The 22,623-nt window shown below is 39.2% G+C and overlaps 1 protein-coding gene across 5 annotated transcripts in view; it reads left to right on the top strand.

Moving 5' to 3' along the window:
• Positions 1-1,171: 1,171 nt before the first annotated feature.
• Positions 1,172-22,623, top strand: part of NR1H4 (nuclear receptor subfamily 1 group H member 4) — a gene marked incomplete at both ends in the record, with an annotated part of 68,488 nt that continues 47,036 nt past the window's right edge. For 2 of the 5 annotated variants that reach the window (XM_080706138.1, XM_080706137.1), the window contains 2 exons: positions 1,184-1,262; positions 20,887-21,252. In XM_080706138.1, coding sequence (XP_080562264.1) covers positions 1,184-1,262; positions 20,887-21,252 — 445 coding nt within the window. Of the gene's footprint in view, positions 1,263-10,840; positions 10,950-20,886; positions 21,253-22,623 lie in introns of those variants that run through there. The other 3 variants (XM_080706136.1, XM_080706135.1, XM_080706139.1) reach the window with 2 other exon arrangements.

Raw genomic sequence — 22,623 nt, 5'->3', positions numbered from 1 at the left:
CCTCCTCCTCCTCCTCCTCCTCCTTCCTTTTTCTCCTTCTCTTTTTCCTTCTTCTTGCCCTAACTTCTTTTTACCCTAGACTAAAGTACAGCCACCGGGCGTGGTGGCACACGCTTGTAATCCCCGCGCTTGGGAGGCTGAGACAGGAGGATTGCGCAGGTTCGAAGCCAGCCTCAGCTACTTAGTGAGGCTCTCAGCAACTTAGTGAGACCCTGTTTCCAAAATGGGTCTGAGAGTATAGCCCGAAGGTAGAAAGCCTCTGGGTTCCACCCCCAGTACCACCAAAAAAAAAAAAAAAAAAAAAAAAAAAAAAAGTACAGCCAAGGTAGGTATGAGAGTAAAAAAAAAAGTTTAAAAAATTTTTCTAAAAGAAGATCCTGGGGTAACATTTTCTGAATTTTAGATCTGCTGACATAATGCACAAATAGTCAAGACAATTCCGACAGGAAGTCTCCTCTGTTAATTTGATAATTGTGTGTTTACATAAACCTATTCAACTTTTGAAGGAAGTTTAAGATAATAAATCATGGATTCATCCCATTTTTAATCAAAGCCTTTATATTTATTTGCTCTGTCTTTCTTTCTACATGAAAAGAAATGTCATCATCTCTTTTCCAAATCTCCAAACTCTTGACATTTAAATGAAAACATACGATGCTTCCTCAGATAAATTAGTGAATATCTCTTCTAAAAGCATACAGCTTGGACAATATTAAGTCCAAATAAGGAATAAACATGACAATTTATTTTTTTTTTGGTGGTACTGGGGGTGGAACCCAGAGGCTTTCTACCTCCGGGCTATATTCCCAGACCTATTTTCTGTTTTTCTTGGAAACAGGGTCTCACTAAGTTGCTGAGAGCCTCACTAAGTAGCTGAGGCTGGCTTCGAACCTGTGCGATCCTCCTGTCTCAGCCTCCCAAGCGCGGGGATTACAAGCGTGCGCCACCACGCCCGGCTTAAACATGACAAATATTAAGAAAAGACACACAGAAAGACTGTAGCAAAATGTCGGCAAAGAAGCCGTTTGTACTTTGGTAAATTTGATAGCTTTCTTTTCCCCTGTCTCTGGGAACTGATTCCCAAGCCCACCTTTCAACTGTGAAATCTCTATTTATTTGTCTTGCAGGGTTTTTATTTGAAGACCACCAGAGTGAAAGAGCATTATCAAATTGAAAACTTTGGATGGGATCCAGAATGAATCTCATCGAGCACTCCCATTTGCCAGTCATGGATGAATTTTCCCTTTCGGAAAATTTATTTGGTAAGCTGCCAATTTGAATATCAATAAAAACAAGCTACTATTTGGAAATACAGGAGAACGGAACCTAGATAAAGGAGCCCAACAGAGTCAAGAAAATGTTTTTCTGCCTTCTAACTACTCGGTAAATGTTAGCCACTCTACTAAGAGGCAGATTAGACCTTGGATTCACTGAAATGAATGATTTTTTAAAAAAATATAGGTGAGTACTCTAGAACTCAGGGAGCTTCAGGACTTGCCCAAGGCTACGAGGCTAGATAATTATCAGAGCTGGGAGTAGAAGCTAATTCCTAGGGCTAATTCTAATATTATTACAGCAGGTACTAAAGGATGAAATCATGATTCTTATGGTTTAATATTATACCTATGAAAGGCTGAGGCAACTTAGGTTATAGCTCTGAAATAGGTTTCCTTTCCTCCAGTGCTGGGGGATCTGTGGCAGAGTGTCACGATTAGTCACTTAAACTGGATTGAGGACAAATTGTTCCTGTTTTCAGTAGATCTGTAACTAGATGATACCATAAAATGATATATTGCTGCACTTTATGCATTTATGAAAAACATCACATTATAAAGAGTTGTAATCCGGGTGTGGTGGCGCATGCCTGTAATCCCTGTACTTGGGAGCCTGAGATAGGAGGATCACAGGCTTGAGACCAGGTTCAGCAGTGTAGCAAGACGCTCAGCAACTTAGTAAGACCCTGTCTCAAAGTAAAAAATAAAAATAGGGCTGGGGCTGTATCTCAGAGATAGAATCAAAAGGGGGCAATATTCTGGTTGGGACAGGAAGCCTTCTTGCTACTCTAAAATGGTTCCTTTCTGTTTGACAACCATACTGGGAGGTAGGATGCTTTCTTTGGCCATTACTATAGAGACCATGATAAACTGTAATAGTGAAAACACAAACCCTTGGAATTCTACAAAGTTCAAGGTGTTAAGGCATGATCTTTTTTTTTTTTTTTTTTTTTGGTTTCAGACACCCCTAGGGGTATGAATTCAAGCTTACACTATTACCTACTAGTCTTTATCATTTTCCTGTGTAATGGGTTATCGGGTCATTTCTAAGGAGGGGTCATTATTTGCTTTACTTATTTAACACGTCAATCTGCCTCCATACGGTGTAAGGGCATTTGAGGGCACTCACCATGTTTTATTAATCTTTATATGCACTTGATAAACAATATCCTAGTGATAAAATATAGAAGGGAAGGGGGAAAAAAAGAGAAATGTTGATCAGTAACAGACCAAAGATGGCACTAATTACTTATGAAAGGACAGTTCTCATGCTAATTTCGTCCAGTGGCTTTTCTTAATCTGATAGATGCTATCAGCCAGGGGCTGAGGAAGGCTCTGCCTCTGTATTGCTTAAGGGCCAACCCTTAACCCAACCCTTAACCATTTGCTTGTATTGCCCTTCTATGACTCCTTAGAAAAATCAGTGTATAGAATCTTTATTGTTTCTCTTTGTTTGTTTTGCTCTACCAATCATAACTCATAGAATAATTAGGACTATGGGTACATATCATAGATCAGGAAAAAGTCCATTTAAGATTATTATTTTTTTGAATAAAACTACCATTTCCTGTTCTTAAATTTTACAAACCCATGTTGAAATCCCCCAATCTGAATGTTGCTAAACCAAAATTTTTGGCTCCAGCTAGTTCCCAGGGATGGAATGGCAGGTCTTCTCTTACAAAAAAACCAGCTTTAGGCGAGCACAGCAGACCGCAGGTTGACCTTAGCAGCCATGAGGCGAAAATGATGTCTATGAATAAGAAGGCTGCGAAGGAGCTGTCTGCTTAGAAGCACCTGCGATGACTGCTAAAGGTCCACCGAGTCCTGCCTCTGTGTGGAGACTCCCTCATCTCTCCTTAGCTGGACCACATTCTTAGCTAGTTCCTGGGAATGCACAGCACAAGGTGCAGGAGCTGAGGGCATGGCTGTTATTCCTGGCTCGAGCAGTGTCCTCACATCTGTATCTGCTCCCCTCTTCTGCTAAGCAAATCTGAACCATGTGTGACTCCTTTACTTTCTCTTACTAAGCAGTAGAGCCAGGCCTCAGCTTTCTTTCCAAATACACTCCTTTCAACATACCTGGGCTACAGGTAGGCTAGAAGGGAAGAAGAAAATGATTTCTTCCTTCCTCTGCTCCATCTTGTTTTTTTAAGCCTTTTTTTTTTATCCTTTTCTTTTCTTTTTTTTTTTTTTTCTTTTTTTTTTTGGTGGTACTGGGGGTGGAACCCAGAGGCTTTCTACCTCCGGGTTATACTCCCAGACCTTTTTTATATTTTATTTGGAAACAGGGTCTCACTAAGTTGCTGAGAGCCTCACTAAGTAGCTAAGGATGGCTTCGAACCCGTGAGATCCTCCTATCTCAGCCTCCCAAGCGTGAGGATTACAAGTGTGCGCCACCACGCCCGGCTTTTTTTTTTTTTTTATCCTTTTCTGAGTTTAGGGTGAAGCACATCAGGGAAAAGACTGTGGCCCAGGAACGAGTAGCTCCCAGAGCCTCCCTCATTACTCCTGGATCTTTAGCCATGTCAAAGATTCGGAAGAGTTAATCTACAGGTTCAACTGACTAGAAATCAGGACTCTTTGCCAATCGTCCATGTAATCAAAAGCAGAGACCATGCTATTACAGTAAGGTTTATGGTGAAGCATATGGGATAGCTATTATTTCTTTCATTCAAAGCATTGATAGTAAGCTGAACACTGGAATAAAGACAAGGAAAAGCCCGAGTAGCGAGAGGACTCGCCGTAAGCATATGGCAGTGGAACTGAGACCAAAAGCCTAGAAGCCAAGAAGAACACGCCAGGAGGAGGGGATAGCAAGTGTAATGGCCCAGAAGGATCTTTCCTGCCCATTTTGATTTAGGGCAGCAGGAAGTCTAAAGAACTGGCTGTGGCTCCATGAAATGACTATGTGCCTTGAAAAACTCACTCAAGTTTAACTAGTAGAAGGAGATTTTTAGGCTGGGAATTCTAGCACCCCAGCTAGTTTTAACATTGGGATCCACAAAATGCTATGGTGGCCTGTGTCAGGGAGCCGTGACGCAGGGGCACTCATTTAGTTTATCACTTGAGGAAGCCTTTTATGGTGGCTCTGGGCATGATTCCCCTCACTGCAGGTTATGATAGACTGTAGTTCAATCCCAACTTGAAGACTTTGGGAAGGTGACCTGCATGGAAAACAAACACTGGTGAGTGGTGAGTACCTACTAAAGGGTGCTGGAGATTTTTTGGTGGTACTGGGGTTCCTGGAAACCCTTCTATCTCCGGGCTACACTCCCAGACCTATTTTATATTTCATTTGGAAACAGGGTCTCTTAAGCAAGCCAGTGAGGCTGGCTTTGAACCTGCGTGAGCCTCCTGTCTCCACCTCCCAAGTGCGGGGATTACAAGCGTGCACCACCATGCCCGGCTACTGAGGATTTTTGATGGTAACTTTCAGCTTCTTTCAGAAATGGCTGGGACTTTTCACTCTTCAAAGACCTTGCTTAAGGAAAAGGGGAAGATCTTCGGCCATATAAATTATCACAATGAGCAGAGCCTGAAGGAAGGCTTGGAGGCAGGTAGCTTGTGTGAGAGGTGATGGCGGGGCAAATGCAAGGGAATGGGGGGTTGAGACTGGGAAGGAAGGAAAACCAGGGAGGGGAGTTACCCTGATGGCTGCGGTGAGCAAGGGGACTCGAGGCCTCGGAAGCGGCTTAGAGAATTGTCAGTAGAGAGATCTGAGACTGGAGTGTTTACTAACCAGCCTCTGGTTCCCATTAATTGAGAGTCATCCCGGGGGGCACCGACTCAAGTTCAGCTGTCTCCTGTGCTGCTAGGGAAGTTTTGGGCCAAAAGCAAAAGGGTGTGTAACACAGTCTCCAAATGACAGGATTGACAGATTGTGGGATGGGCCTCCATAGCCTCAGCCTAAGTCAGAGGTGGGCAGAAGGGCTGTGACACCATATCCGGGAAAAGGAGGTAAAGAAGGAGGGCTGGACTCACTTTCCTGAGGCCCTTTAATTTATTCTGCTGCCCTGGTAAATCCAGATGGGAATCTAACCCATTGGTAACTGAATCTACCCAGAGGACCAGAATGGAAAGACCTGGTGACCTCACAGAGATAAGTCTTTTCTTTAGGAAAGCCCAGAAGCCAGCAAACTCAGCCAAAGAATAGTTTAGTGGCTTAAAAAAAAGGTGAATGAAGGTGAGGTTTCACACAGGTAATACATGACAAAGAGTGATAATGAGGAAGCTGCCAGCCTCTCTCTCTCTCTCTCTCTCTCTCTCTCTCTCTCTCTCTCTCTCTCTCTCTCTCTCTCTCTCTCTTTTGGTGGTACTGGGGATGGAATCCAGGGGTTTTCTACCTCTGGGCTACACTCCCAAACCTATTTTATGTTTTATTTGGAAACAGGGTCTTATTAAGTTACTGAGAGCCTCACTAAACTGCTGAGGCTGGCCTCAATCCCTCCCAAGTACTGGGATTATAAGCATGCGTCATCACGCCTAGCTAGCTTCCCACATTTTGACATAATAAATAGGGGGTGGTATGTTAATAACATCTATATTTTATTTTAGCAAATTATGGGTTAAAACTAAAAACAATCACAATACCCTTTTATTTTTATTTTTATTTTGGTTTTTTTTTTAAAACTTATTTTGGTAATGGCAGTTGAACCCAAAGGCATTCCAGCTCTGAGCTCTACTCCCAGCCCTGTTTTATTCTTTTTTTTATTTTGAAACAGGGACTCCCTAGGTTGCTGAGGGAACTTGTTAAGTTGCTGAAGCTGGCCTCAAACCTGTGATCCTCCTGTCTCAGCCTTCTAAGTATTGGGATTGCAGGCCTGTGCCACTGTGTCTGGTTAACAGAACTTCAAAGTCTAAGTAAAAAGGCCAAGCATCGCAATCACGAAATAGAACAGGCAAGAGAAAGTGCAGTTGTGTGCTCTCGTGCCCAAGTTCCCACAGCATGGCCTCTCAATCCCTTTAGCTCAGTGATGACGGAAAAGGTCACCAAATGTGAGTGGGGAGGGGGGACTGAAATTGATAGAAATAAAGTCTCTGAGGCGAGTGACATGCTCTGAACTCGAGTATTTTTCCACTGCAAGGTGGAGGGAACAATGACCTTTATGTTTGTCTGGAGGAGTGAATGGGCGGCTTGGGAAAGTGTCCTGCAAACTGCAAGACATCAGGGAACATAATGAATTCAAATACTGAAGAGTATGTGTTGCATTTGAAATGATAAACAATACTGTGCTCGTTAAAAGAAGGAAGTGCTGTTTATCTCAGCACTGTCAAGTGCAAAGAGTTTTCAAGGAGCCAACAAAATTAGCAATATGCAAAGAAATTTCTGGGTGCCTTAAGGAAGGAAACACATGTTCTGTCTCATCTTGGCATGATAGCATTGCTACTGTCAGCTTTGAAATCATGTTTGATATGAGTTTACTATATCTAATAGCTTTTCCAAAGCCCCATTCTGAATGAGGCCAAGCAAGTAGCAGGAGGCAGAACCCATACACTCCTATTCACCTTCTTCCATTTCCTTCAGCTATTTCTCTTTGCCTTATATGTCCTTCAGCTATTTGGGTATGCTATTTTATTTTATTTTATTTTATTTTATTTTATTTTATAGTGCTGGGGATGGAACCCAGGGCCTTGTGCATGCTAAGCATGTGCTCTACCACTGAGTGTAGACACTCCCAGCCCTTTGTATACTTTATTTTTATTAGAAGATACTCACTTTGCAATCTGGTTCTTGCCTATGATGTATGCTTAAATTAAAAGAATCCTCCAGATGTTACAGAATCATCCAGATGTTTTAAGATACAATTAAAAGGCTTAAAATGAAGTTTTGCAGGATATGTCTGACATTTGATTTCAAGTTTATTTTTCTATCTCATTAAGCTCAACTCAAATGGATATAGTTCTGACTTATGGGATGAATTAAAGATGAAGGTTCCTGGAAGATGGAAAGCTCCTATTGGCTCAGATGAAATGGAACTTTGTTTTAGGGTACTTGAAATATTGGTCATGGAGCTGGGTACAATGGTATATATTTGTAATTCCAGTACTTGGGATGCTGAAACAGAAAGATTGCAGGTTGGAGGTCACCCTCAGCAGCTTAGCGAGATCCTGTTTCAAAATAAAGAATAAGAAGATCTACAGCTTGGAGGTGGAATGTCCCTGGGTTCAATCCCCAGCGGTTGGAGGAATAAGAAAAGAAAGAAAAAAGATTTTGTCATTATTGTTTCTTATCTACATCTCTTCCATAGCTCTAAGTAGTCTGTATGATTTTTTATTAATTTACTATTAAATTTTGGGGGGAGTTTTGATTTTTTTCAAGGAATCTCAGACCTGTTCCTCTTTTTAGTGCAATAAAGAAATGAGAGAAGAAAAGGTTTATATTGAATAAAACTTTCCTTATTCTTCTTTTAAATAGGGAATGCATAATTTGATGAAGTTATTTAGCGAGACAGGGAGTTGTAGATATGTTGGCAAGCTGGTAGACGATTTCATTGCATTCTAGAACTTAGTGCTTAATGTAGTAGGCTAAAAAAGAGATTCTCAGAAGCATGGAGCTGAGCTGGTGTTCAGCATGATGTATGCCTGTAATCCTAGTACTTGAGAGGCTAAGGCAGGAAGATCATAGGTTCGAGGCTAGTCTCAGCAACTTAGTGAGGCCTGCAGCAATTTAGGGAGACTTTGTTTCAAAATAAGAAATAAAATAGAGCTGGAGGTTTGGCTCAGAGGTAGAATGCCCCTCAGTTCAATTCCCAGTAACTAACACACACATGTGTGCGTGCCCTCACGCACGCGTGCAAGCGCGCGCACACACACACACACACTGAGCTGAGAAAATTTGACTACAAAATTTATAAATTTTGAAAATTTGTAAATTATTTACAGTAATAAGAATTACTGTGATTATAATTTCTTCAGTGATTTCCATATGCTAGCATAGTATTAAGTACAGTTTAGACTTGTTGGCAGATGTGCTGATTCAGTCCCATCTCTGCCATCTAGTAGTCAAGGGTCTTAGACAAATTCCTTAACTCCATGTAAGGCACTTGCCTTATTAGATAAAGTGCTCAGAAGAATGGCAGGCTCCTTGTCAGTGCTTGTACTCTGTCATTAATATTCCCACAACCCTCCTATAAGGTAGATACCATTACTATTTGTGCTTTATGGTGAGAAAATGGGTATTTAAAGATGTTAAATAACCTACTTAACATTCCATAAATAAAAAGTAGGCCACCAAAATATAATCAGAATAATGAATAAGATTTGAACGTTGAAGGCTCCAGGCTAAGAGAACCCTGCTGTTCACATTTTCAATGGATTCAATAAAGTGTTTTCAACGAGATTATATCACATTCCACTGGCCACATCTCATCTCAAAACAGGGCACAGAAAAGCATTGTCAATTTCTTTTTTAATTGGGGAATTCCTTTTTTCATGCATTCATAGCTGATTCTCAACTCACCATGATCACTCTGTCATTCAGATTGGTTCCAGCTACCATCTATACCAGTGCTGTCCAGTAGGACTAGATCTATTTTGTCTAGTACAGTGGCTACTGTCCACATGTGGTTATTGAACAGTGAAAATGTGACCAGTGTGACCAAGGAACTTATTCTAACTTAACGTCATTTTAATTTACATAGGCAAGAAGAATGAGGTCAGACTAAACTGAGCACAGCTTTGTAGACGGCGACCCTTCCCCAAGCAATCCAAGAGGAAATGCTCTGTCACCCAGTCTTTTCCTCTTTCTTGATAGGATAGTGTGAGCTAGGTTTTCCACCATGACATTCTGAGCAAGAAGTCCTGGGTTGAATTCCCAGCTTCCCTTCCCTCCCACTAGCTGTATGACTATGCACAAGTCAGTTAACTCCACTGAGTTGCTTTTTCTCCTCTGTAAAATACGGTTGGAGATAATGGAGCTCATAAATGAGCCCACGGGGGAAGTGAGGCTCCAATGAGATCATTCGACAGAACCGCTTTGTACACATGTAAAGGCTGTAGGTATGATTTAGCAATTATGATGTTTAAATGTCACCTTTGCCTCTTAAGGCTGCTTTTATTTTATTATCTCACTTTATCTTCACAATAGGCTTATAAGGGAAGTAGGACAGGAATTACTCTCTGTGTTTTGCCATCTGTTAGTGTAGAAAAAAATGGGGCCCACAGAAGCTAAGAGATTTGCCTAAGGTTATACAGTACATCTGATTGTGTTATGCCTGGACCTACTGAGTCCCCTTCTAAGGCCTTCTCTCTAAAAATAAATAGTGAAAAATACTTAATTAAAAAATATGTTACAGGATAAGAAATGGAATCATTTTTGTTGAATAAGAATCCAACCTACAACATGGATCCAAAGCTAAGTAATCATAGCATCAGTGTATGACAGATAGCCACCCACTTTGCTAAGCTTTTTATAAGTATTTTACTTAATCTGGATGTAATTATAAAGTTGTAGAACTATCAGCCCCATTTTTACAAATGAGAAAATCAAAGCAGAAAATGGTTCAGGAGTCTGTTGGTGATGCCCAGAGCTAGTAAATGCCAATCAAGAAAGGCTGGGTGGCCTGGTGTGGTGGCACATGCCTGTAATCCCAGTACTTGTTAAGAGGCTGAGACAGGAGGATCACCTTAGTGCCTAAGCAAGTTCCTGAGACCCTGTTTCAAAATAAAAATATGGGTGGGGTATATCTCAGAGATAGAATATTTCTGGGTAGATACTGGTCCCCAGTATTTTCCACCCTCCAAAAAAATTAAGAAAGAAATTAAGTTTTGGTTTCCTAGAGCTGCTATAACAAAATACCACAGACTGGGTGGCTTAAACAACAAAAAATGTCTTATCTCCTAATTTCAGAAGTCAGAAATCAAGGTATCAACAGGGCTGTTTCCCTTTGAGGGCTGTGGAGAAAATGTCTGTTCCAGGCCTTTCTCCTGAGCTTCTCAGTGGCCACCTTCTATCTGTCTTTTCATGTCACCTTCCCTCACGCATGTCTATCTGTGTTCTAATTTCCCACTTTTATAAAGATGTGAGTCACACTGGATTAGGGCCCACCCCAGTCCACTTTATAGAAAGGTAATCTACATGCGCTTTACTGGAGATAAGGTCACATTCTGAGGTACTGAGGGTTAGGAATTCAACATATGAATTAGGAGGGTGTGCTGGGACACAGTTCAACGCACAACGTGGGGTACAACTTCAGTTGGTCAGGTCAGGAGGCCTCTGGGCCTCACACGCTGAAGCATCCTTCTGTAATGCTCCTTGACATGGCAGAATCATACGATCTTCTTGCCTTCTGATGGGAAGAAAATGTCAAAGTCTACCTGACTTCCAAATACAGTTCTCAAGCCCTGAAATCTCCCTTCTAAAAGTTCCCAAGCTGGAAAAGAGAGCCCCAGGACTGTTTATCTAAAACACTGATTTCCAGCTTACTAGGCAATTTGGCATCGAGGACGTTTCTCATAAACATTTACAAATATTCTGCTATGTAATGAAGTTAATCAGTAAACCACACAACCTCTGGCCTCTTGCTTCTTACCTAGTCTCGTTTTCAGTTGCTGTGAATTAACTAAGAATGGTGATGCAGTTTCAGGGGTTAGAAAACCCGGTTCAAATTAGTCCTCACCACAGCCACACACCCTCAGGCCTTGCGACAGAAATCATGGATACGAAGCCTGCTAAAGGTAGGGTACTGTTCACGCTGAGGTGCTCTCCGCGGAGCTTCTGAGGCTGGGCTGAATACATCCGTGGGTCTTTTGTTTGAGATATAGCAACAGCTCACCATCAGGGATAGCTCAGTCAGGGCCTGGGGTAGGAGGTTGGAACAGGCTATGTATAAAAAGTTCTAAGCAGGATAATATCTTATGGGTATTAAATCTAAGAATGTGGTCATGGGATATTAGGACAAATTAGAACCATTCTTTCAGGTGAAACCAAAATGTTCACATCAATCCTTGCTTGAAAAAAAAAAAAAACTCAAGTACTTAATTTACTGCAGTGTTTTTAAAATGGTCAGCCTCAGATCTCAGTAGATCGTGAAATCTAGTTCATGGTTTGTGACCAGCATTAAAAACTGGAATAGAACAGAGTAGAATAGAATAGAATTGTCGGCGTGCCCCCAAGACGTAAAGACAGATGTTATTGCATGGAAATTATGTTTCAGTTACATTTTTCTAAGTGTATAGAGGAGTCATGATATAAAGCGTATTTCAAACTATGAGATGTAAAAAGCAAGTAGAAAATAAGAAATGTCATTTTAATGACCTAGTTTCATAGCATGCTTTTCCCAATGGTCTATGGCAAACCAGACAACTGAAAAGTTGAGCTATAAGCCTAGGCTTTTCTTTTTTATGAATTAAATATAGGTTGTAATGAAAAGAGAGCATAATATAAATATTATTTTTAATATTTTTCTCAAGGTAGAAAGTCACATTTTAAAACTTCCACCAAAAAATTTAATCACATTTTACAGTAATCATAATTATGAATGTATTTTTGATCATAGTCTTAGCAGCATTTCATTTTATTGAAATATGAAGTTTTTAAGTGACTGACACTGTATTTAGACATAAGATTAGTTGGGAAGCTGAGGAAGCACATTTCCCATCCCCTCCTATTTAACATACATGTATTAAACAGTTACTTGGTGCCAGGCATCTAGTGCTAGATGTGATATTCTAATATTTTCCCCCCAAGAGTTCACAGACTAACCACAATAATAACAAAAATGTGTCAGGCACTGTGCAGTGTATATTCTTTGTCTCAGTTCAACCTTATTACAACCTCTGACATACATTATTCCAGCTCGATAGAGAAAGAGGTAGAAGCTTAAAAAAGTTCAGTGTCTTTCCCATGTTCATATACCTACCAAGTTGCAGGTGAATTGAACCTGGGTTTGTCTACTCAGTATTATATTCTTAACTAGCTTTTCCTATCTCCTCAAGTTTAGCATGGAAGATAATCCTGTGAACAAATAAAAATGAGTGTATATACTTCTGATAAGTGTTATAGAAGTAGAGCGTACAAAGGGTAGGAGAGACTAAATTCTCCCTGGGGGAACTGGGGCAGAGAAGAACTTGCAGAGGGAGTCATCAGCCGAAGGCAGGGAGAGGCACCAACTTCACACAGGCCTGGCACTGGGACCCTCAACAACTTCACAAATTAAGTCCCACCATCTAACCAGAAAACCTGGGACTATGGGAAGTCTATCAAGGCAGAAAAGCAACTTTTCCATTCACTTCAGTTGAACAAACATTCATGAAACATTTGCTATGGCTGGCATTGTGCCAAGGGTAAAAAACTGGGTAGAACTGGGACCCTTTCTCAGAAGCACAAGAAACTAAAGGATTATGGGAAGATGACATCATTATTTTGTGAACCTGATTTTCCCACTTGGATGCACAAACTACCTTAGACCCACACTTCCTAAAATGACTTTCATTGGGTGGCTATTTAATTTTACTTAGAATTAAATAAAATTAAACATTTATTATTTTGGTATCACTAGCCACATCCCAAGAATTCAATCTTAATGTTATTAGCAGTTACTATGTTGTTAGGTATAGAATCCGTCTGTCATCTCAGAAAGCACCTTTGGATACTGGTCCTTTAGAGAATCTATTGAAAGCTAGAAAATTATCCAGAAGAATGAATGTTGCTTTTCTTTTCTGGGGTTTTTAGACTCCCTTGGAATTTGTCCATGTGTCCCCATTAAGAACTATTTCTTAAACTTTCATGGAAATTTCCCTGTCATAAATGAATCCATATTCACATATTCTATAGTTGAATCACTTCTACCCTCTCCACATTTCCTTCTCTATCATGCAATTTTGTATTTGTTTACGTATTTGCTTATTTTTTGCCTCGTTTTTTACATTCCCAAACCCCAACACACAAACAATAGAAGGGCAGGGGCTTTTTAAAAATTTTTCTTGTTCACAATTGTCTCCTCAGAGCCTGACACAAGATCTGTCAAGTTATGAATGTTCAATATGTATTTATAATGAAAGAACTATCTTAACACTTATGTCATCAAACCTGACTATGTTTTAATAAATATGATTAACCATCAATTAGATGTCATTAAATATAGGGGGTTTTCTAGGTTCTTTAGGAAACATGTCTTTTAATGATACTGGGATTTTCAAACCCTTTTTCTAAACAAATGTTTTTTATGCTATTTTCTAAACAAATGTATTTTCTGAGAGAGTAAGTCTGGGGACTAAGTGTCTCATTTTACAGAAGAAATTTGAATGTAAAACAATAGTGCAGTCCTTATAATCTCAGTCAGTTAACAGGGGAAGTTGTTTTCTTCCAGCCATTTTGGAAAATGTTGGCCATGATGGTTCTTGGGTTTTAGGTATCTATATATTTCCTTATCTATTTTGGGGAAATTAGTGAGTATATTGTGGAATATTAGAAATGGCTGTGCTTTGAGAATAGAAACATTTCTTAATATTATTGTATACTGTTCTCATATTTTTACCATGTTTTGTTTTAGCATACTATTCTCTATATTAAAGTAAAAGCTTCCTACTTTAATCTAGATTATTCCAGAGAATGATATGACATTGATATCATTATCTGAACAGAGTTGGGGCTTATTGTATTTCTTGATTATAGAAGTATTTGTTTTATTGAAATAATACTCAGAGATCTTAAACTGTCTATCTAAAAAGAAAAATTTTTTGATTCTATGGAAGCCAGTTTCTGTCATTAATTGGTTGATTGACTATGGGCAAGTTGCTTAATCTTACTAAACTCATCGTGGAAAATGAGGCTATAGGTTGGAGACTAAAATCTAGGAGTGAGTGTACTTATTTTTCAGCTCCTTTCAGTCTGATTTACTTCAGAAATTTAAGTCATGTTTCGTTAAGTGATGGATTTTTTTATTATATTTCATCTTTTCTTTATTCTGTAATTATCTTATTTTTATTTTTCCATTTTATCATCATAAAACAAAGCAGCATTATCAAAATATTTTGATTATCAGCTATACTGATGTTTCTGATGGTTTATATGGATAATTTGACAAGACAGAGTAGAAATTGATTTTTGCACAGATTCTGCACATTGTGTACTCTGTTAGTCATTTCCCGGGTCAAGGCAGAATGCATTCTTTTCAACATTTAATATTTATAAATTCTACTTGGCCAGTATAGAAAAGTCTAGAATTCTGATGCTCATAAATTATTAGTCATATGCTTACAAAGATTTTAGATATAAAGAACTAGAAGGCCATCTAGCACAGAGTCTTTTCTTTAGAGATGACCAAATGGAGGCCCTCGCAGCAGTTATTTGAGACTAGATAACTAGACTCAGAATCATGACTCCCAGGAGCTAGAGCCAGGGAATATTTCCTAGGAGGAGCAACACTTACGAGAAAGTCTGTAGAGGAGTAGGGATCAGTGAGATGAAGCTCTGGATGTGAATAGTTATGTTGAGGAATGTTCCAGGCTCAGGAAGCCACAAAACTCCTAAGTCTATAAGTAGTAAGATACATTCAAGGAACAGAGAATGTAGACTATGGAAAATTCCTGGAAAAGAAAGGGTAGAGTCATGCATGGCCTTTGTCTTGGTAAACATTCTGACTGTTATAATCTCACCACAATTTAGAGAAAGGAAGATTTATTTATTTGCTCACAATTTTTGTAGGTATTTTTCAGTTTTCGTAGGTTTTATGTTCAGTCCGTGCAATGCTAGAGTCTGCAGATCTCAGGTCACAGTGGCAGGAAGCAGAGGGAGGGAGAGGGCAACAGCTCTACTCTTATATCTCAGAGGCCAGAAGCAGAGAGAAGGAAAGCAAGCAAAGGAATTCAAGACAAAAGTACAATCCCAATGCCACACCCCAGGAATCCACCTTCTCTATCCACAACCCACCAGCCTTAGTTACCACCCAGTAGATCTATCACAGTGGATTTATCTACTGATGATACTACAACTCTCACCAATTGTTTTAGTCAACATTCTTATAGCTATAATCTAAAAGACTGACCATGTAACTTAGAGGAAAGAAAATTTATTTTCTTATGATTTTGAGTTCAGTCCATGTGAGGCTGGGGACCTTGGATCTAAGTTGCTGAGAGCCTCACTCGGTAGCTGAGGATGGCTTCGAACCTGCACGATCCTCCTGTCTCAGCCTCCCAAGCGCGGGGATTACAAACGTGTGCCACCACACCCAGCCAGACCTATTTTTTTATATATATTTTTATTTGGAAACAGGGTCTCCTAAGCCAACAAGGCTGACTTCGAACTTGCACGATCTTCCAGACTGTCTCTGCCTCTCAAGTGCGGGGATTACAAGCGTGTGCCACCATGCCTGGCATCATTTCACATTTCTAAATATCGGGTATTTTTCTTGCCTCCTTGGCTTCACCGTCACAGCTTCAGAAAGCGTCCTATTGGGGCCTGCTTGCATGGATCCTGATCTTACCACACATTGCCTGGCTTCCTGGGCTTCCTTTGAAATCTGGAGGAAAGCCTCCATGGCCCCCTTTTTCTAGCAAAGCTAGAATTACATGAGCTTGAAAATGGACCATCAGCAGAAAAGGTCACGCCCTCATTAATCATTGCCTCTGGGCCAGCCTCCATCTTGACCAAGGCAGAGCCTGTCCCCCTGTGGGCGGTATTAGGCCAGCCTCCAGAAAGGCCATATTCCTTTCTTTGTTCCTAGTCAAAGAATTCAAACTTTCTTCAGCCATCTTCCTTCCTTCCATGACATCAGCTCTCTGGGCTCCAGCTTTACACATGACCATCCAACCAAACTGAAAATCTATAAAGTCTCTGCTTTAGTGTCTGCTCCACAAACTGTATAATTCACTGAATGCAGATGTCAATATTTTATAATAAAGTTTGGATACTTTGCTGTTTTGATATTTCCTCCACCAGTTTAATCAACCCATTATCTTTAAATTTGGCCTAACACAATGTTTCAGAAAATGGGCAAAAATGTGGCTAAGTTCTTTTCCAAAGTATATCATATGTGACCTCTACTCCACTTTCCTGTGGAATCCTCTTTGCCCTCCAAAATCTCCTGACACAGCCTCTACCATCTGTTTTTCTGGCCACATTCTGGCTCTTCCACTTTCCTCTCACAAACCATTTACAAAGAGTCACAATCGACATGGTGAGACTTAGAGATAGTGGCAACCCCACTTCTCTAGTACCACATTCTGTTTTAGTCAGCATTCTTACAGCCGTAATCTATAGACCTGGCCATCACTACAGGAAGGAAGGCTTATTGCTCATGGTTTAGTCCATGTGACTCCTGGGACCATGGATTGCAGGGCAGGTCAATGGGAGGTGGAGAGAGGGAGCCCATGTGAGGAACTCATGAGCCATCTCACATGGGCTGTGCCCCTCACATCATGGAGGCCACAAGCAAGAGAGGGAGTGAGAGGAGGAGGAACCATATAGAATCTCCAAAGCCACACCACCAGGAACCCATGCACTCCCACCACCAGGCCACCACCCAGGTAAATCTGTTAAAATGGATTTACCCACTGCTGGGATTACAACACTCATGACTCTATACATCAACTCTACATCAGTTTATGAGCTCTTCAAGGGCCAAGCTGTATCCAACTATAACAGCACTTAATTATATCATCTCTGAGCATTAATACATGAACTCTCCGGGGGATATTCTACATCTAACCATAATAGGCTTGTAGGTCTAGTTGTAGGTGGCATGCACGCAGAGGCCTCGAAAAGAGTAATAACCTCAAGTACAGAGATCAGGGGAGGGGAAAGCTTTGACTACAATGCTTTTGAAGTCTCTCTCAATCTTAGACTATCCCAGAGAGTGGTGATTTAGTGCATGTGTTTTGAGGTCAGACTTCCAAAGTCCAAATCTCAGTTACTCAGAAATAAACTTGTTTAACTTTTACAAATGAGTGCCCTGTAGCACTCATTGGGAAATAACAATAAGTGGGAAATAACAGTATTACCTACATCATAGGATTTAGTGAGAAAGTAATGGGAATATATGAGTGTCTGACACAAAGAAGTACTATAAACATTTCTGCCAGTAATAATAATGTTAATAATATCAACTATCTTCCATCTTTTGAGCCTTTGAAGAGCATTCTACGTGTATAGGTATAGTGGCCCATTGCCAATTAAGCAATCCATAACTGCCAATTCTCAAAGCGCTGAAAAACAATTTTTTTGAGTTTGGCACAAACTTCTTTGGTGACAAACCTGGCCTCAAACAAAACTATTTGTGGCCAGTATTTATTCCACTTTGTTGAATACTCATGCATTTCACTGTGAAAAAATATCGCTGCGTTTGATTCCGTTTTCTGTCCTAGTTGGTGCTAGGAGTGTTAAATAAAAACCACCACATTCTATTTTAAAATTAAAAAAATTGGAATTCTAAAACACATGTGATTCCAAGTAAATTGCTCAGAGTCTCACTGCTGATGAGAGATGTAGGTGGAATGTTGGTCTAGGGTTGCCTGACAATGCTTTGAAGAATCAGGCACATTTCACAGTCTCCTATCTCTTATTTATGTCTGTTACATTTTTTAGCATATTGTATAATTTATTTTTTATTTTTTTATTTAATTTTTGGTGGTACTGGGGGTGGTGGGACTTTCTACCTCTGGGCTATACTCCCAGATCCATTTTATATTTTATTTGGAAACAGGGTCTCACTAAGTAGCTGAGGCTGGCTTTGAACCTGTGTGATCCTCCTGTCTCAGCCTCCCAAGCGCAGGGATTACAAGCGTGCGCCACCATGCCCGGCATATTGTATAATTTAAATGTTACCATTTTCTAAAGAACCATTTCTTTTTTTCCCCTTTTTTTTGTGGTATGAAAAGTGGCAAAAGGCTGGGCGTGGTGGCGCTCGTTTGTAATCTCAGCATTTATGAGTCTGAGACCAGAGGATTGTGGTTCGTGGACAGCCTCAGATACTTAGTGAGGCCCTTTGGAACTCAGTGAGACCCTGTTTCAAAAACAAAAAGACTTAAAAAAAATAGGGCTGAGGGTGTAGTTCAGAGGTACAATGCCCCTGGGTTCTATCTCCAGTACTATATAAAAAAAAAAAAGTGGCAATAGAAACATTTTTGTAACGTGATAGTTTTTTTATGCTATTGTTTGTGGTACTGGGGATTGAGCCCAGAGGTGTTCTACCTCTGAACTACATGCCCAACTTCATTTTTAATTTTATTAAATTTTGAAACAGAAGTCTTGCTAAGTTTCTGAAAGCCTTGCTATGTAGCTGTAGCTGGCCTTGAACCTGTGTCCTCCTTTCTCGGCCTCCCCAATACTGGGATTATAGCTGTGTGCCACCATGTCCAGCTTAATAGTCTTCTTTTTTTTTATTACCTAGAGGTTTTATATATAAGCATTCCATTTAATAGTAATAGTAGGAATAATAGTCCTATTTTAACAACATTAAAATTAGTAAGAAGAACAGTCCTATTTTATTTAACATTATTTCTATTATTTATTATTATTATTATTATTATTATTATTATTATTATTATATTTATTTATTTATTTATTTATTTTGTCGGTGTTGCACCCAGGGGTATTTTAGCTCTGAGCTACAGTCTCAACCCTATTTTTTATTCTTTATTTTGAAACAGGGTCTCTGAGTTGCAAAGGGCCTCACTAAATAGTAGTTGAGGCTGTCCATGAACTGTGATCCTCGTGTCTCAGCCTCCCAAATGCTGGGATTACAAGCATGCGCCACCATGCCTGGTGCGTTATTTCTTCTTTAATGTCAATTATAGATTATCAAATACTTATGTGCCAAATTAACGAAAGTGCCTAGCATGCATTATTTTATTTATACCTTATATAAACTCAGTGAAGTAGGTATTATTATTCCCTGTTTTATGAAGAGAAAACTGAAGCTTAACGATGTTCAGGAAATTGTCAACTGTAGACAGATATTAAGCAAAAAAGCAAAAATTTCAATCCAGGTACACAGATTCTAGGTATTACATTCCTTTGTTTTAAATTCCTTTTTAGTTTTCTAATAATAAAAAGAACATATATATACATGACAAAAACCATAAACAGTATAAAGATCATGTAATCTCCTACCCCAGAAAATGATGCAATAATATCAGATTCCATAGTTACCATTATTCTGCTTGTTATATAATATACCATGCAGAAATTTGACTTGCTTACAAACACATGCATATGTAAAATTTTAAAAAATATCTACATGAATATACACATTGTTATATATTTGACCTTTCTCAAATAACACCATTTCTAAAACCCTTTCCATATCATCACATAAAAATCTAAATAGCCAGGAATGGTGGCGCACTCTTGTAATCCCAGTACTTGGGAGGCTGAGATGGGGAATCAGGCAGGTTCAAAGCCAGCCTCAGCTACTTAGTGAGACCCTGTTTCCAAATATAATATAAAAAAGGACTGGGAGTATAACCTGGAGGTAGAAGGCCCCTGGATTTCATCCCCAGCACCACACACACAAAAATCTAATTAGTTGCCTCACATTTATATAAATATTTCAGTATGTCAGTATGGTTGTAATAATTTTCTGAAATTTGGACTAATTTTACAAACACTTTTTCATATAGACTCAAACATATCTTTAAAATAAATTTTTTAGCCCTGAAGAAGTTATGCTGGCTATTTGATTTTTTTTTTATGGTATTGAGGGTGGAACCCAGGGACTTTCTACCTCCGGGCTATACCCCCAGACCTATTTTATATTTTCTGGAAACAGGGTCTCACTAAGTAGCTGAGGCTGGCTTCGAAACTGTGTGATCCTCTTGTCTCAGCCTCCTAAGCACGGGGATTACAAGCGTGTGCCACCACGCCCGGTCATTTGAGTTTTAAATTCTGAATGATATTGATAAATTGCTCTTCAAGAATATTTATTTTCCCAACAGTATATATCATGATATTTAAAAAATATATATTTTGGGATGAAAAATGATTATATTATAACTTATATTTGAATTTAATTATTAGCAAAGGTAAATGTAGTTTTGTATGTTTATAAAACACTTCTAAAAACTGTCCATTCATGTCCTTTATTCTTTTTTCCATATTGTTGAATGTTTTCATATTAATTTGTAAGAGTTTATCACATGGTAATGATATGTATTTGGACTATCTTCCATTGTATAGATAATTTTCTGAGCTTCTATTTTGTTATAAAAAGTTTCAAGTTAATTATATATTGTTAAATATATATTTTATAATTTATATGGTTATATATGTCATGCATGCCATATATATTTCTATTTTTGTGTGGTTCTGGAGATTGAACCCAGGGGCATTCTACCTCTGAGCTACACCTACTGCCCTATTTTGTTTCTTATTGTGAAGCAGGATCTCACTAAGTTGTGAAGGGCCTTGCTAAGTTGCTGAGGCTGGAGGCAGATCTGTGATCCTCCTGTCTCCTAAGTACCGGGATTACAAGCATGTGTCACCATGCCCATATATGTATGAGTGCATATATGTATGTGTGTATATGTATATGTATTACACACACACACACACACACACACATATTGTATTGTATATATATAATTTCAACCCTAGGATCCACACTCCTGTTGACTAAATTGCCTCTGTAATTTCTAGAATGATGACATTAATTTTAGCTTTCTCTTCTTCATTCAGGTGCGTTAACAGAACAAACAGCAGGTCCCCTTGGACAGAATCTTGATGTGGAGCCCTATTCACAATACAACAATGTTCAGTTTCCCCAAGTTCAACCACACATTTCCTCCTCGTCCTATTATTCCAACCTGGGTTTCTACCCCCAGCAGCCTGACGAGTGGTACTCTCCCGGAATATACGAACTCAGGCGAATGCCAACTGAGACTCTCTACCAGGGAGAGACTGAGGTAGCAGAGATGCCCGTAACAAAGAAGCCCCGAATGGGTGCATCAGCGGGGAGAATAAAAGGGGACGAGCTGTGTGTGGTTTGTGGAGACAGAGCCTCTGGATACCATTACAACGCACTGACCTGTGAGGGGTGCAAAGGTATGCATCTTTGGCTTGGCATTTTCTCTTTGTTAAAGGCGGCCTATTTGGTCGTTGACATCCCTTTAAGTGGATTCTCTCCTCTTCACAGGTAACTTTCTATTTTCTCCTTCTCTGCTTATATCTTCTCACATTCACTTCTGCCATAGATCTTTAGGAAAGGCCTATTAGTTAGCTTAGATATAAGTGATCTTTGTCATACGTATAATCTCACACATAATTAAAAGGCATTTATAAAAAATTTAATCAGTTGTGGGTTTTTTTTCCTTAGGAAAGAGAAACTGTTGAACTCATCTCTTTTAAAATTAACATCAGGTAGGAGACTTTATTCAATAAATAGCATACATTTTCATATATTTAGTTAATTAAGAAAGAGACAAAGGAAGAAAACAGTAACAGAGAGAAACAAGTAATACAAATAGCATATATTCAGTGAATTTTCCATTTAGAGCACAGATCTATGAAAGGTGCTAGGGCAGAATGCTAATGAGATTGTGATCTATTTATAATGAATAAAATATAACACAATAAGCCGGGCGTGGTGGCTCATGCTGTAATCCCAGTGCTTGGGAGGCTGAGACAGGAGGTTCACACAGGTTCAAAGCCAGCCTCAGCAACTTAGTGAGACCCTGTTTCCAAATAAAGTATAAAATAGGAAATAGGTTTGGGAGTACCCTGGGTTTTACCCCCAGTACCACACACACACACACACACAATTATAAGTATAAGCCAGAAGTAGAAAAGCCCCTGGGTCCACCCTCAGTACTACAAAAAATATATATGTGTGTGTATATATAACTCATGATAAATATAATTCATCTCATGTGATTGCTCTCATACTGAGAGCACAGATAAGTTTGTGAAATTTCAGATGAAAGAAGAGGGTTGACTAATAAGTTTGTATATTTACTTTTGCATTTATTCACTTAACAAACATTTTTAGAGTGTTTTCCATGTGTTAGGCACATAGAATAGGCTATTGAAAGGTGAATAAAAACTCTGTCTTGAGAAAAATCTACTGCATGGTGTGCCAAATTGGGATTCCCAGATGTTAATGATGGATCCAGTCACATCAAAATAGATCAAGAACATTTTAAACATGGAAATTTTAAGTGATCAGATTATGTAAAACCCTATTAGTCACCTCTTAAAAACTCTGTGATTTTGTTAGAATTTTGAAAAATTATTTTTGTTTTATTAACATGTGTTAGTTGTATATATTAATGGGCTTCAGTATAATAGTTCATTATATGCATATAGCGTGTTATATGTATAACATATGTATATGTATAACATATATATAATTTTCTTTATTCATTCATTTGTTGATGGGAACCAGGGTTGATTTCATATCTTACTATTGTGAATAGT

This window comes from Muscardinus avellanarius, assembly GCF_963383645.1.
Source record: "Muscardinus avellanarius genome assembly, chromosome: 11".
NCBI lineage: Eukaryota > Metazoa > Chordata > Mammalia > Rodentia > Gliridae > Muscardinus > Muscardinus avellanarius.
The sequence above is the reverse complement of the archived record's forward strand: the minus strand, read 5'-3'. Positions and strand labels throughout refer to the sequence as shown.